The sequence below is a fragment of the Rattus norvegicus genome, chromosome 1 (genome assembly GCF_021556685.1).
Source record: "Rattus norvegicus strain SHRSP/BbbUtx chromosome 1, alternate assembly SHRSP_T2T, whole genome shotgun sequence".
NCBI classification, from domain to species: domain Eukaryota; kingdom Metazoa; phylum Chordata; class Mammalia; order Rodentia; family Muridae; genus Rattus; species Rattus norvegicus.
The window spans coordinates 85,483,378-85,499,547 of NC_141534.1; the positions used below are offsets into that span (position 1 = coordinate 85,483,378).

At 42.3% G+C, this 16,170-nt stretch overlaps 1 protein-coding gene across 7 annotated transcripts in view; it reads left to right on the forward strand.

Annotated features, from left to right (window-relative positions):
* Pla2g4c (phospholipase A2 group IVC) overlaps positions 1-16,170 on the forward strand; it is a 97,828-nt gene that overhangs the window by 27,184 nt on the left and 54,474 nt on the right. For 5 of the 7 annotated variants that reach the window (XM_087593296.1, XM_087593289.1, XM_087593317.1 and 2 more), the window contains 9 exons: positions 4,959-5,012; positions 5,892-6,041; positions 6,417-6,572; positions 6,939-7,034; positions 8,227-8,381; positions 10,381-10,552; positions 12,685-12,835; positions 13,493-13,621; positions 14,859-16,093. In XM_087593296.1, coding sequence (XP_087449422.1) covers positions 4,959-5,012; positions 5,892-6,041; positions 6,417-6,572; positions 6,939-7,034; positions 8,227-8,381; positions 10,381-10,552; positions 12,685-12,835; positions 13,493-13,613 — 1,055 coding nt within the window. In that variant the 3' untranslated portion in view covers positions 13,614-13,621; positions 14,859-16,093. 7 annotated transcript variants of the gene reach the window in all.

Consider the following 16,170-nt stretch of genomic DNA (forward strand, 5'->3'; position numbering starts at 1 on the left):
TCTTTGCTTCATCCATCTTGTCTAATTGGGTGGCTGGGTATGTATGGGCCTCATGTGGGGCAGGCTCTGAATGGGTGTTCCTTCAGTCTCTGTTTTAATCTTTGCCTCTCTCTTCCCTGCCAAGGGTATTCTTGTTCCCCTTTTAAAGAAGGAGTGAGGCATTCACATTTTGATCATCCGTCTTGAGTTTCATTTGTTCTAGGCATCTAGGGTAATTCAAGCATTTGGGCTAATAGCCACTTATCAATGAGTACATACCATGTATGTCTTTCTGTGACTGGGTTAGCTCATTCAGGATGATATTTTCCAGTTCCAACCATTTGCCTACGAATTTCATAAAGTCATTGTTTTTGATAGCTGAGTAATATTCCATTGTGTAGATGTACCACATTTTCTGTATCCATTCCTCTGTTGAAGGGCATCTGGGTTCTCTCCAGCTTCTGGCTATTATAAATAAGGCTGCGATGAACATAGTGGAGGACGTGTCTTTTTTATATGTTGGGGCATCTTTTGGGTATATGACCAAGAGAGGTATAGCTGGATCCTCAGGCAGTTCAATGTCCAATTTTCTGAGGAACCTCCAGACTGATTTCCAGAATGGTTGTACCAGTCTGCAACCCCACCAAAAACGGAGGAGTGTTCCTCTTTCTCCGCATCCTCGCCAGCATTTGCTGTCACCTGAGTTTTTGATCTTAGCCATTCTCACTGGTGTGAGGTGAAATCTCAGGGTTGTTTTGATTTGCATTTCCCTTATGACTAAAGATGTTGAACATTTCTTTAGGTGTTTCTCAGCCATTCGGCATTCCTCAGCTGTGAATTCTTTGTTTAGTTCTGAACCCCATTTTTTAATAGGGTTATTTGTCTCCCTGCGGTCTAACTTCTTGAGTTCTTTGTAGATTTTGGATATAAGGCCTCTATCTGTTGTAGGATTGGTGAAGATCTTTTCCCAATCTGTTGGTTGCCATTTTGTCCTAACCACAGTGTCCTTTGCCTTACAGAAGCTTTCCAGTTTTTTTTTAAAGAATTATTTATTTTATTTTATTTTATTTTTTTTTTAATTAACTTGAGTATTTCTTATATACATTTCGAGTGTTATTCCCTTTCCCGGTTTCCGGGCAAACATCCCCCTCCCCCCTCCCCTTCCTTATGGGTGTTCCCCTCCCAAACCTCCCCCCATTGCCGCCCTCCCCCCATAGACTAGTTCACTGGGGGTTCAGTCTTAGCAGGACCCAGGGTTTCCCCTTCCACTGGTGCTCTTACTAGGATATTCATTGCTACCTATGGGGTCAGAGTCCAGGGTCAGTCCATGTATAGTCTTTAGGTAGTGGCTTAGTCCCTGGAAGCTCTGGTTGCTTGGCATTGTTGTACTTTTGGGGTCTCGAGCCCCTTCAAGCTCTTCCAGTTCTTTCTCTGATTCCTTCAATAGGGGACCTATTCTCAGTTCAGTGGTTTGCTGCTGGCATTCGCCTCTGTATTTGCTGTATTCTGGCTGTGTCTCTCAGGAGCGATCTACATCCGGCTCCTGTCGGTCTGCACTTCTTTGCTTCATCCATCTTGTCTAATTGGGTGGTTGTATATGTATGGGCCACATGTGGGGCAGGCTCTGAATGGGTGTTCCTTCAGTCTCTGTTTTAATCTTTGCCTCTCCCTTCCCTGCCAAGGGTATTCTTTTTCCTCATTTAAAGAAGGAGTGAAGCATTCCCATTTTGATCATCCGTCTTGAGTTTCGTTTGTTCTAGGGATCTAGGGTAATTCAAGCATTTGGGCTAATAGCCATTTATCAATGAGTGCATACCATGTATGTCTTTCTGTGATTGGGTTAGCTCACTCAGGATGATATTTTCCAGTTCCAACCATTTGCCTACGAATTTCATAAAGTCATTGTTTTTGATAGCTGAGTAATATTCCATTGTGTAGATGTACCACATTTTCTGTATCCATTCCTCTGTTGAAGGGCATCTGGGTTCTTTCCAGTTTCTGGCTATTATAAATAAGGCTGCGATGAACATAGTGGAGCACGTGTCTCTTTTATATGTTGAGGCATCTTTTGGGTATATGCCCAAGAGAGGTATAGCTGGATCCTCAGGCAGTTCAATGTCCAATTTTCTGAGGAACCTCCAGACTGATTTCCAGAATGGTTTTACCAGTCTGCAATCCCACCAACAATGGAGGAGTGTTCCTCTTTCTCCACATCCTCGCCAGCATCTGCTGTCACCTGAGTTTTTGATCTTAGCCATTCTCACTGGTGTGAGGTGAAATCTCAGGGTTGTTTTGATTTGCATTTCCCTTATGACTAAAGATGTTGAACATTTCTTTAGGTGTTTCTCAGCCATTCGGCATTCCTCAGCTGTGAATTCTTTGTTTAGCTCTGAACCCCATTTTTTAATAGGGTTATTTGATTCCCTGCGGTCTAACTTCTTGAGTTCTTTGTATATTTTGGATATAAGGCCTCTATCTGTTGTAGGATTGGTAAAGATCTTTTCCCAATCTGTTGGTTGCCGTTTTGTCCTAACCACAGTGTCCTTTGCCTTACAGAAGCTTTCCAGTTTTATGAGATCCCATTTGTCGATTCTTGATCTTAGAGCATAAGCCCTTGGTGTCTCAGGCGGCTGGGTGCTGCCGCTCCTGGGCCCTCCCCCACGGGAACCCAGAGGCCTTATACAGTTTCCTCTTGGGCCAGGGATGTGGGCAGGGGTGGGCAGTGTTGGTGGTCTCTTCCGCTCTGCAGCCTCAGGAGTGCCCACCTGACCAGGCGGTGAGGTCTCTCTCCCACGGGGGCTGGGAGCAGAGAGCTGCTGCGGGCCGGGATCCGCGGGTGTGGGACTCCCGGTAAACACAGGAAGTGCCCGGTCCTAGAGGAATTCTGCCTCTGTGTGTCCCGAGTTCACCAGGCAGGTCTCTTGCAGCAGAAAAGTTGGTCTTACCTGTGGTCCCGAGGCTCAAGTTCGCTCTCGGGGTGCTGCCCACGAGCTCTCTGCGGCGGCAGTAACCAGGAAGATCTGTGCTGCCGTTTCCGGGAGCTTCAGTGCACCAGGGTTCCAGATCTAGGGATGAATTTTAAATGACCTAATGTGTGTGAGGATCTTAGAGCAAAGCCTGGACTATATTAATAATGCCTGATTAATATATAACAGCAGTAATGTAACCATACAGACTGAATTTGCATCTTGGTGACTGAAGACAAAACCCACAGCCAAGGGTGAAATGAGGGAGGCCTCTCATACTACCAGTATAAACAAGTAGAGTCAGGCTTGACTGCAAAGTGATGCCCTTTTCAAAAAATGTGATTACTCATTTAGAGAGGTTGTGAGTATTTATCTGGGAAAGGATTTCAGAAGTGGGCACATTCTGGGCAAGTGTAATTAAAGATGTAGAGCTAGAGTGGTAGCTTAGTGGTTGAAGCATTTGCCATGCAAGCATAAAAACCGGAGTTTGGATCTCCAGATCCCATGTAAATAACAGGTGGGCATGACAGCCTTTCTGTAAATCCAACCTAAGATGACAGAGGCATGGGAATCCTTTAAGCAAACTAGGAACTAATATAGCCATATTGATTTGCTCTGTGTTTTATTGAAGACCCTGCTTCTATGAATAATGTAGAAAGCACCAGAGGATAATTCCTAGGGTAAACAGTAACCCTCCACCCACAACATATACACTTTGGATGTATATCTTCTCACACCTATGTCCCCCTAATTTGGCTTACTTAATACATAATACATAATACATAATACATAATGACACACATACACACAAATGGCAGAAGGTGAAAAATAAGTAAAATGTTCCTATTGTGCGTACTCAGTTTGAGGTTAAATTTAAGAGGAAACAATGAATTTTCGGAATATATGTGGGTACCTAAAACTTGATTAAAGATGGTGGGCAGGAATGCTGTGGATTTCTTTAGCTTTCATCGTAAAAATGGTTGACTTCATCTAGTGCCACACTTCTGGGGAATTGTTTGATGATATTGTGTCAGGTGACCTGGTGTAGGCCCTGAATAAAAGAAAAAATCTCTTTCTCCAAGGTCCTAGTTACAACAAAAGCAAAGAACATTCTGAAGGAGAATTAAATACATAAGAATCTCTTGACCTCCCAGGCTGCCTGCCTCAGTGTAGCTGCTGAAAGTAATAATAATTACTGAAAGACAATACTCCTCAGAATTGATTCTTCACATAATACCAACTTATAGCCAAGTCATACTTTTTGTTTTTACAGTGCTCCTTGAAAATGACATTTATCATGTGTTAGTTAAATGCAAATTCAGTGAGTCTAGAATCAAGCCTGTTGGCTCACACTTTAATCTTGGCAATCCAGTGGTACAGGTAGGTCGACCTCTGATATTGAGGCTAGCCTGGTCTACAGAGAGAATTCCAGGACAACCAAAAAATTATGTAGAATCCCAGTCTCAGAAAAACAAAACAATGCCAAAAAAAAGAAAGAATGAAAGAAAGGGGGGAAGGGGGAATATTTCTTTGTATCCATTGGCTAGATTTAGAAGTTGGGTCATATTTTATTTTCTCAGTAGGTAAATTAGACTTGCTCTTCAGAAGAAAGAGCTTTGTTTTGTAGTGGTGTGTATTGCCCCAAGTTACCAATGTGGGTTCACTAGAGGCAGCGTTGGTAGGGAGGCATGGAGTTAGGTATTGAGATTCAGTATCAGTAAAGCTCCAGCCTAATGTGGCCAGTCTTACAAAGGAACTGCTATAGAGAAACTTGCCTTGGATATACTTAATACAGAACTTAAGTCAGTATATGTCTGTGATCCCAGCACTTGGGAGAAAGAAGCAGGAGGATCAGGAGTTCAAGGACATCTTTGTTTATGTAGTGAGTTTGAGACCAGTCTAGTCAATATGAAACACTGTCTTAAATATCTAAGAAGAAAAGTAAAACATCCCACACCATAGCCAGAGTCTGTCTTGTACAGATAAACAATGTGCATTTTCCCCTTCTTACAGACTATTTCAAGGACATGTATGAAAAACTGAAGAAAAAATATCTGCATAGGGGAGGTAAGTACACTATTTGTTTTGAACCACTGATGAAGGCATGGATAAGAAGCTGCATAAATCAACCATAGGTATCAAAATATCACAGTTATGCTTACTGTCACATTCTGAAGTGCTGTTTCTGTCTCAACTACTCAATGTTCTCTCTCTCTCTCTCTCTCTCTCTCTCTCTCTCTCTCTCTCTGTGTGTGTGTGTGTGTGTGTGTGTGTGTGTGTGTGTGTGATTCATGTATATATTTGCACATGTGTAGAGGCCAGAAGATGATGTCTGGTACCTTCTTCTATCACTCTCTACTTTATGTGAACCGGGAGTTTATTACTAGGGTAGACTGACTGTCCAAGAAACCTTCAGGATGTCCCTATGTCCACCATCATTGGTGGAATTAGAGTTGTATGTCATATTAGTGGATATTCGAGATCTGAACACAGATTCTAGTGTTTGAGTAGAATTAATAAACTCCATGTTCATACAAGGTAAATAAAGTGATAGAAAAAGGGTCTCCACACATGTACACACACACACACACACACACACTCACACACACACACACACACACACACACACACACACACACACACACACACACAGAGAGAGAGAGAGTTACATAATGTTTCAGAAACCTGTAATGGGGGAGGGTAAGAAATCTATCTTGAGTGTTCCTGTGCCACTTGGAATGAGGTAGGTGGGCTTCTGTCCTGTACATGCTAGTGGCCTGGGAGGACCATGCAGTTTGTAAGGAATTGTTGGTGTGAGCCTTTGCAAGTAAAACACATAGAAGCTGTGCTGGGTACATACAGCAGCATCCAGACAGGAGATTTTTGTGAGGGACAGCAATGATGGTAGTGCACCCTCTTATTGTTGGTATTTTTATTTCTTAACAGGGGCTAAAACAATGACATACTCAAATGCAGAACAAATGGATGTGGATGAAATGTTCTTGGATTTACTGATGGCTTATGCCATAGATCAGGATGACCCTAGCATCAAGGATAAGCTCTGTGTCATGCAGCAGGCCCTGGGTCCTGAGACAGGTTTGTGCATGAGGACATACTTGCCAACTACTGTGAGCATGTTAATCAGGTGGAGAGCATGAGCAAATGGGAGTGGTGGTGGGGTGGGGGGTTAGAGCAAACAGGCAGGTGGCCTGCATAGAGTTGTGGCCTTCTTTTCTCCTTCACTGTCCCTTCTACAATTCAATGTGTATGCCACTAAGCCGTGATGCCCTGGTATTTCCTGAGGTTTCATTGGCTTCCCTAAATGATGGAATTTTTTTTTCTCAGAGGAAATTGCTCTATGATAAATCCACTTCCAGGTCTTCATGAGAGATAGAGTTGGTTAAACAGTGGCTGTCAGCAGGTGGTACAGGTTTGTCCTGAGTGGGTAATCACCTTGGTTTCTTGGGGCAGGTGAGTTTGGCAAAGAGATGGCTGAGATCATCCAGAATTGGAATGAGATTTCCTCAGAGAAGAAGGAGCAGTTTCTGGACTATCTGTTGGATTACTTGAAGAAGCCACAAGAGCCCATCACATACAGCTTGATCAGTATCGGGAACTGGATTGGGGGTAAATGCTAGCACCATCAGTCCCCTCCTCTCTTGCCCCACTGGTATCCATTACACTTTTTTTAACCCCTGTAAAAAAGTACATGGCAGAAGCAAATTAGATTGCTTCATTTTGACTTATGGTTTGAGGATGTACTATTTATTATAGCAGGAGTGTGAGGAAGCAGAGAGGGGGGAGGGGAGGGGGAAAAGAGGCAGGCAGGCAGAGTAGAAAGATTGTCTATCTTTGGGTTGCATCTGTGGGTCTTCTACACTCAGTTAAAACTTGTCACCTTGAAGTTCTGTGCTTCACCATAGGATTGCAGAGGAATGACAGCATGTGCCATCCTATGATGCTTACTTTGTAACTTTTGGTTTCTGCATGTAGATTTATTCTATGATGCTCTAACTTTTGTGAGAAAAACTGGAATGTGCCTTTGGGAGTGGCAGTGGGGAACAGTTTACAACTTCCTTTATAAACACGGTGAGAATCTCCTCTTTTCATTTTTCTAATCTCTCATGGGCTGGAGTAGGCTGTGGAGAACATGGGCTGAACTTAGCTCATTCATTTCCTGTAAATGCTAGACATAGGAGGGTACTCGCTGGACAGAGTGATGGAACTTCTCCATCTTAGTGGTTCACAGTGAGAGACATGAGGTCTTTTCAATATCAGCAGAAGGAATGGTAATGTTCTTCACATGTTGGCATTTTCCTCTGACTATGAATAGATGTGGACATCTATCATAGTTTCTCCTTTCATGATTTGACATCCTTCATTCATAAGAATGGACATGAGCCTTTTGACTACTCTAAGGCTCCTTAAAAGATTTAACCTTCTGTCTTCTTGTATAATGTCCTCTTTCAAGACCATACCAATCCCCACATATTTTAAGTTCATCCACCATTCTTTTGTGATAACATTACCTACTACTATGAACATCTTTGTGAGCCTTGATGCCTTTGTAGTTTAGGAAAAGTTGAGTTCTTTAGGAATATGAGTTCTACCATCTCAGCTGTACACATGCCTTGAGATGTTATATTACTCTGTTTTCAGTGGTTATAACAAAATACTCCTGGTTGCGTACTTTATAAAGAAAAGAGATTTAGGTTGGGGATTTAGCTCAGTGGTAGAGCACTTGCCTAGGAAGCACAAGGCCCTGGGTTCGGTCCCCAGCTCCGAAAAAGAACCAAAAAAAAAAAAAAGAAAAGAGATTTATTCAACTTATAACATTAGAAGATGAAAGTTGAAGATGAGGTGGTCCCATCTGTTCACCCTTGGATTATAGTGCTAGTGGTTGCAACATAATGTGATGGAGGAGCCACATGTACAAGAAACCTAGTCATGGATGGATAGGGCTAAATGAATAAATACTTTGCTCTTTCCAGAGCTAATTCAATGAGCAACAAAAATCCTTTCTAGGCTGATGCTTTCATCTTCCACTAAGTCCCTTCTCTTAAAGGTTCCTCCATCCCTACACTTCACACTCCTGACCAAGCTTCAAGTGCATAACACTCTGAGTAGCACACTCAAACCATGTCTAGACAGTGGCAGAAATGAACTCTAGCTGGACCTGGGTCCCTGCTCACCTCTCTGAGACAACAGCTCTGTTTGCATAAACTGCTTCCTATACCTACATACTGGCCTTAGATTAGACAATTTCTTTTCCTGGGTTTAGATAACATTGCAGATGAGACCATGTGCAGCCGGGAGTTTCTCCATCTGGTGGACGCTGGTCTTGCCATCAACACTCCCTACCCACTTATTCTGACTCCTGTGCGTGAAGCTCACCTCATCCTCTCATTTGACTTCAGTGATGGGGATCCATTTGAGGTAATTGAAAAGAAATCTTTATGTTTTTGAGATGGCCTTGGGCAGAGATGGGGCTGTGAAGGAAGAAACTCAAGGTATGACTGTGAAGTGGGTATTGGGCAGTTGTGGTCTCGGGCCACTTAGGCATGCATGCATTTCCCCAATATTATGCATGGACACACATAAGTATCATACTTTAAAAAATCTAGAAGATTCTTGCAGACTGGCAAGATGACTCAACATAAAGGTACATGTTGGTAACCTGAGATCAATCCTCCAGACTCATTGTGGATCTCATAACTTGTCTTTTGATGACACTAAATAAGTGCATTTAATATATATGTCTTTAAAATCCACACTAGCATAATAGTCATTTCTTAAGAAATGCATGAAAAAACATAAAAGTATATGTATATTTGATCAATCTCAGATCATCAGGCTTTGTGCCAAATTTCTGTAGCTTCTTAAGTGTATTGCTGCTGGGTAAAGATTTATATTTTACATTTATGTTTCTCTTGGCTAACTGCTATAGCTGGATATGAAGTGTACACCAGAAACCTATGTTTTTAGAACTTGGTCCTTTGGTGTAGAGATTGGGGAGTGTTAGAACACTGAGGAGATGCAACTAGTGCAGTGCTAAATACTGTGACCCTTCAATATAGTTCTTCATGTTATGGTGACCACCAACCATAACATTTTCATTGCTACCTCATACCTAGAATTTCCTATTGCTATGAATTGTAATATAAATATCTGTTTTCTGAGAGTCTTAGGTGTCCGTTGTGAAAGGGCCACTCAAACCAAAGGAGTTGTGACCCACAGGTTGAGAACCACTGGTCTGGTCAGAGGTCTCTAGTTCACTGGGCCCATTCTTTCAAAGAACAGCAAGATCCTTTTTCTTTCTCCTTTATTTCTCACATGAGCAGTTTGCCGTCATACACCCCTACCATATCCCTGGAACCTGTAAGCCTGTGATCCCAAATCAACCTTTTACTTTGGAAGCTGATTATCTGGGGTGTTCCCTACAGCAGTGAAAGGCTGACTGACTTACTCCCATTGTAACAATAGGCTAGTTAAAAGGAATTCAGTGGTTGACTTTCCATTTTCATTATTCAGTAATGGAAACTGGCTTTTGTCTATCACCATTTAATTCTCTCAGTGACGTAGATGTTAAAGAGTCTGTCAGAGTCTAAGAAATGAGATTGGCTGTTTCTGATTATCTGACCCACAGTCAAACATTAGATGAAGTTCTGGGAGTCTTGTGGAAGAGTTAGGGGAAGGATTGAGTGGTGTAAAAGGATAGATATTCCACAGGAAGCCCAACCCAGCCAAGTAACCTGGACCCCTTGGGGTTACCAGAGATTGAACTAGCAACCAAAGAGTGGACTGGATTTACCCCCCCCACACACACACATTTGTAGCAGATATATAGCCTGGTCTTCATGTGGACCTCCCATCAACTGGAGCAGTGGCTATTTGAATTTGTTGTTTGCTTATGGAACCTGGTATTGTAACTGGGTCCCCTTGTCTGGTCTCAGTGAGAGACCATACCTTCAGTCCTACAGTGACTTGATGTGCAGCACATGTGTGTGTGTGTGTGTGTGTGTGTGTGTGTGTGTGTGTGTATGTGTAACCTCCTCAGAGGAGAAGGTGAAGACTGAATGGATAAGAGGGATTGGGACTTCTGATATTGGGATATAAAGTGAATGATGAAATACATAAATTTTATAAAAATTAGGAGACTCTCAGGGAGGAAATAAGATTGACTGGTTCTGAAATCAGATGAGGTGGTTGTCACCTCATCTGAGCACATTGTCATGAAGTGTAATATAAATTGTAATTTATACAGACTACAAGGTTATTGTAAACCATTGCAGAAACTGTTTTTTGACTTTCATTGAATGCACGATGTCTTCTGTACAAACCAAACCCCAAAACAACTATGAACTTTACAGCCTACTCCTGAGGTCTTTGCTGAGATTTCAGTGTGTCTCAAGGCCACTTATTTTCCCCTACTCAGACCATCAGGGCCACAGCAGACTACTGTTACCAGCATGAAATCCCTTTTCCTGAAGTGAGTGAAGATCAGCTGAAGGAGTGGGCCAAATCCCCGAAGAGCTGCTACATCCTCAGAGGGGAAACAGGACCTGTTGTCATGCACTTTACTCTTTTCAACAAAGACAACTGTGGAGGTGAACAAAATGGTGTAAGGGGTTATAGGGCTGCACTGGCAGTGCTATATCTTAGGGACACCTGGTCCACATTGCAACATATCAAGCTCAAGAGAATGAGTAGGAAGCCTCATACTGTCTATCTGTAGCCTCCAAAAGGGTCTCATATTTTAGTTTCTGTTGAGGACATTTCTTCCTGTTTCCTCCTTTTCTTGGAACATTCTTGTACTAGCTGGATGTCTTGTTTCTTCCACCTGGGCATCCACATTCATTATTCAGTCCTGGATAAACAATTGTATGTGGCTTAGCATATAGCATGGTGATTCTGTTAGTCTGAGCCCTGCTATTTACCACACTAGACTCTCTGTACCTCTCTACCACTCTGCTTTCAGAACAGGATTCCTTAAAAGGGACATAGTATAAAGCTTGTCTTTTTGCTTCCTGTAGATAATGTCTCACTGTTATCACCCAAGCTAGGTTTGAACTCCGGATCCCATTGCTGCAACTTTCTAAGTGCTGAGATTGTAGTCATGGGTCACATTTGGCTTTACCTGTTTCTACTGCCCTTTTTTCCCTTTTGAGGTTGTTTTTAAAAATTATTGTTAGATATGTGTGTTTGTGTTAGACTGTTTATGAGAGTGCAGATGCCTGATGAAGACTGAGGCATTGGATTCGATAGAGTTGGAATTACAGATGATTGTGACATGGGTACTGGGAACTAGAGTTCAGTCCTCTGAAAGAGCAGTATGAGTTGTGCTAAGCCATTTCCCAATATTGTTATTTTTATTGGATATTTTATTTAGTTACATTTCAAACGTTATCTCCTGTCCTGGTTTCTTCTCCCTAACCCTTCTATGCCCTCCCTCCCCCTGTTTCTGTGAGGCTTCTCCCCAACCCACCCACTCACTCCTGCCTCCTGCCCTGGCATTCCCCTACACTGTGGCATCGAGTCTTCACAGAACCAAGGGCCTCTCCTCCCATTGATGTTCCACAAGGTCATCCTCTGCTACATATGTGGCTGGAGCCATGGCACCCTCCATGTGTACTCTTTGGTTGGTGGTTTAGTCTCTGTGAGCTCTGGGTTGTCTAGATGGTTGACATTGTTTTTCTTCCTGTGGGGTACCAACCTCCTTCAGCTCCTTAAGTTCTTTCTTTAACTCCTTCATCGGAATCCCTGTGCTCAGTCTGATGACTAGCTGCAAGCATCTTCATCTTTATCACAAAGGATCTGGCAGAGCCTCTCAGGAGACACCCACATCAGACTCTTGTCAGCAAGCACATCTTGGCATCAGCAATAGTGACTTGGTTTGTTGGCAGCATATAGAATGGATCCCCAGGTGTGACCATCTCTGGATGACCTTTTTGTTAATCCTTTTTCTTTTATCAAGACATATTTATTATTCACCTAAATCAGCCATATCTTCAGACAATACAGGTTAATATGGAAAAGGAGACATTCTCTTTTCTTTGTGTAGTTATGAAGATAGATAGTAAGACATTGGCTTTATTGCATAATGTAGTACATAACCTCTTTATTGATGACTCCAAGTGGTGAGCCAGCTGGATTGGTCTACAGAAATAGTTTATCAACCCCTGAAATAAATGGACAGAGTTAGTGGGTCTCCCCACTTTCATGGATTGATGGCCAATACATACCACACGGAAGTAGTGGGAACAGAGATGTGGAACATGGGGTTCATAAGCCCTGTGAATATATATGGTGAATGATCACACTAGAACCTGCTTGTCTTTATGCAGTTTCATATTACTTAAGGTGAATTAAGGCTTAAAAAGTTTGGGGTACTGAGGGTAGGCACATCTGGGATGGCTTAGGATACCTGGAATGCCCCATTAGCATGGAGAAACTTTTCAGGCATCTCAGGTGATAGGTGAAGATGCTTTTTGAGGATAAGGAAATTGGTTCTATACACTAATTGAGAGTACATGGCCTTCCTCAGGTAGAGGTGAGTATGTGGGGCTTAGAATTCTCCAGACAACATCAGGGAAGGAGAAACCCTGCCAAAGATGGGACTGTTCTTCATTTCACTGAGCCCAGAGGCTATCCAGTCAAGCTTAACATCAACTTCAATTAGCAGACTTTTCCCACAATAATCCTAACGACATATGTTTTTCTTGATGTTGGTGTATTTCAGATGACATTGTGACTTGGAGAAAACAATATAAGACAATGAAACTCTCTGATTCATACACACCGAGCATGGTGACAGATTTGCTGAGGGTATCTAAGGAGAATGTGCAGAAAAACAAAGACAAAATTGTGAATGAGATGAGGGAAGTCACTGGGTGAGTGTCAGGCTACAGTTGCTCTGACGTCTGAGTTGGATCTAGTTTCAGAGATAAGTTTTAGTAATCTGGTGTGAGAGTGGTGGGTGTGGTGGGAAATTGAGGTCTTGCCTAGAATTACCCTTGTGAGGGCCTTGGGCTTATCTAAGGGTAGAGCCTCTGCCTAGAATCTCCTATTAAAGGGCTCAGAAATTGGTTTCAGTGATAGATACCTTTTCTTAGAGGGGTTATGTGTATGGCTCAGTGGTAGATGCCCTGCGTTGAATCCCCTACTGAGATAGTGGTGGTGTATTTCAATGGCACAATACTTGTTTAGTGTGTATGAGACACAGGTTTAATCCTCTATCCAATAATAAGCAGTCATGGGAAGAGAGAAACCATTCTTCCCACTTTAGCTTGCATCTCTCTACAGGAGAAGACAGAGAGTAAACAGTGTTGGAGTAGGTGGATTCCTGAAGCAGAAAGCAGAGTAGAGTAGGTTGCTATGGTTGTTGAGGCTGCCCAGAGGGCCAGAGGGCTGAGAAATTTTTTGTAATTAAAGAGTATTCAGTGAATGGCATCCCATCATGCCCTCACATGACAGTAGTCTTCACTCACTGCTGACTGCAGATATGTTTATCACATGACATTCAGAGCTATTTTTCATTCCATTCTCAGGAGACATGGGAACTTTCCAGGGATGAACAAGGTGGCTTACTTTGGAGACAGAGTGCAGGATGTCCAATGTCTCTCAGAATGTGGAGAGCAAGATATACAACAACACAGATATGACATTTAAGGATCTCTGTAAGTTGTATTCTTGTCTTTTCCTCCCACATCTTGCCCTAAGGCACCCTCATGCCACATATGTGATCTGTGGGTGTCCTGTAGAAGCTTCCAGTTCAGAGCCAAGGCTTAGTGTGTAATGGCAGATTAGATGGATACAGCCAGTTTTAGCCTCCTCAGCTTTCCCTTCACGATGTCACTGCAAGTTTTCAAATAGTAGGTTTAAGTAAGTTTGTAATGATTTTGGTTTTAAAGGTGATTTTTTTATCTCACGTATATGTGTATGTGTGTGTGGGGTGCGTGTATGTGTATAATATGTATTTTACCTGCATATATGCATGTGTACTATTTGTGCTGCAGAGTCTGAAGAGTGCCTTAGATAATGGGGAACTGGAGTTACAGATGATTGTGAGCTGAAATGCATGTGCTGAGAATGGAACCTTGCTCCTCTGAAAATGCAGCAAGTATTCTTTGCTGCTTAGCAACAACAGTACTTTAAAAAATGCAGTACTTTTAGTTTTTCCTTGATAATTTCACACCCGAATGAGCTTATCTTTAGAGGACCTGCTCCTTCTCTCAGACTATTGTGGTTTCCTTAAAGCTTGAAGTAGGTGCCACTGTTTTGATGGTGGCACACTCCTCCCTACTGTGTTCTGCATATCACATGGCAGTGCTGAACAGTTTCTCACAGCTCCCTTGCTCATAGGCAGTGAACTCAGTTTTCTTGTTACCAAGCAGTTAAACTGTGAACTGGGTAAATCAGAGTTACAGAGCACAAGGAAAGAATGCTAGTCCTGAAGTCTGTGGCATCATATAAAGAATTCCATATAAAAGGGAACCAGATGTACATAATGTGGAGTTGAATGACTTTGACCTGTAAAACAAGCAGGAAGAAAACTCTTTTTTGGTGACTCAGTGTGAAGATGCAGAAAACATGAAATGAAATATGATGTGCACTCTGACAGATACATGATATTTGATGTAATAACTAACTCCTTGCTTGGATTTGATCAGTTGCCTTGGGTCTGAACAGTTGCCTCTACATTTGCCATCATTAGATGAACAAATACTCACACAGTAAGCATAGATAATAGAAATACTACCTAAGCAGTGGGATTACATCTAGGTTTCTTGTAGAAGAAGTAACTTTCTTTGAGCCCACACAGTGGGCTGAAGATGGATCTAGATATTCTAGTCTTCTTCAAGAGCCAAGGCCACCTGCGTAGATCAATAGTAACCTGTACCTCCTCTTTTGCAGGCACTACTTGCAGAGTTGGCATGTATTAGTGGAACCACCCCCTGTGCTCTCTCCAAAGTCCACCATTAGCTGTCTCTCTGTGAAGAAGTACTGCAGCTTCCAGGGCACTGTGGGTACTGCTTTACCAGGGCCCAAGTGTCCACCTGGCCTTGATGTTCTCTCTTCCCTTCAACTATGCCACTGATAAAATTGCATTTTCCTTAGCTATTGTAATTGAACCAATGTCCAGACACCCGCAGAGACAGTCTTTGACAACATCATTCAGGACAGTGAGTCACCAGAGCTAAAGGTGGCAAAGTGTGGTTTTCATGTGCTACAGGGGACACTAATGCTGGAACACAACTCGCTGGTCATCAAAGCCATCCATGTGGCTAAAATGAATGTAGTGATTGAAACAAAAACATCTTAAATTTGTCTCTCATTCTATACCGCTCATTTTATTTCCCAAGTCTTAACCAGTTTTGTGCTGTTAATGGCGAGCCCTTAGCATAAATTATGGCCCATCTATTCAGGGCAATACAAAATCCAAATAACTCTGAGAAGGCTTGTTCTGTAAGTGCTTGCTCCATTACCAACAGATTGATGATGCAATTATTAGTTCTTCACCATCTCCTGCATCCTCTGTCACCTTGATGCATCCTTTATTTCTCTGCTTCCCACCATGCTGTTGTGGCTTGTGTTCTCTCTCAAGATCTTCCCTTCAATGTATTTCAGGTAGCTATTCACCTTGCCTGTCTCATCTGCTGCCTCAGTGCCTTCTTCCTTCTAGCCTGCCTTGTTCCCTTTCCATCCTTTCATCTGTATCTCAGTGGTCAGTCTTAAAGGATCTTTTCTGATTTGGGTCTCACTTCCACAATCTAAGAACACAGTAAAGTTCCCTCATTCAAGTGCCTCACTTTAATCATCTATGGAATAGGTGTGCATTGGGCCTATGCTCTGGTCCCAAGACCTTAGCCCTGCTCTGGTGCAGAGAAAGTTTTCAAGAGGCATTACTTATTTTTCCTCAAGCAAATGTAGGTTTCTTTTTGTTAAAACATACTATTTTTAGATGACTTTCCAGATAAGGAATGGCATTTTATACACATAGATAATTGATCTATGTTCATATTTGTTTCCATTACCTTTTTGGCCTTCTTCCTCTCCCCTGTGGGTCTTCTTCCTCCTTTCAAATAATCTCCTCCTGCTCTTGTATGTGTGCACAAATTGGTATTTAAATAAATTCTGCATGGAAAATACGAATGTAATGTTCACCATTTTCGTCTCCCAATGTCCTTCTTGTTCTCCAACTCTTTGGACCCATTTACCTCCAGGA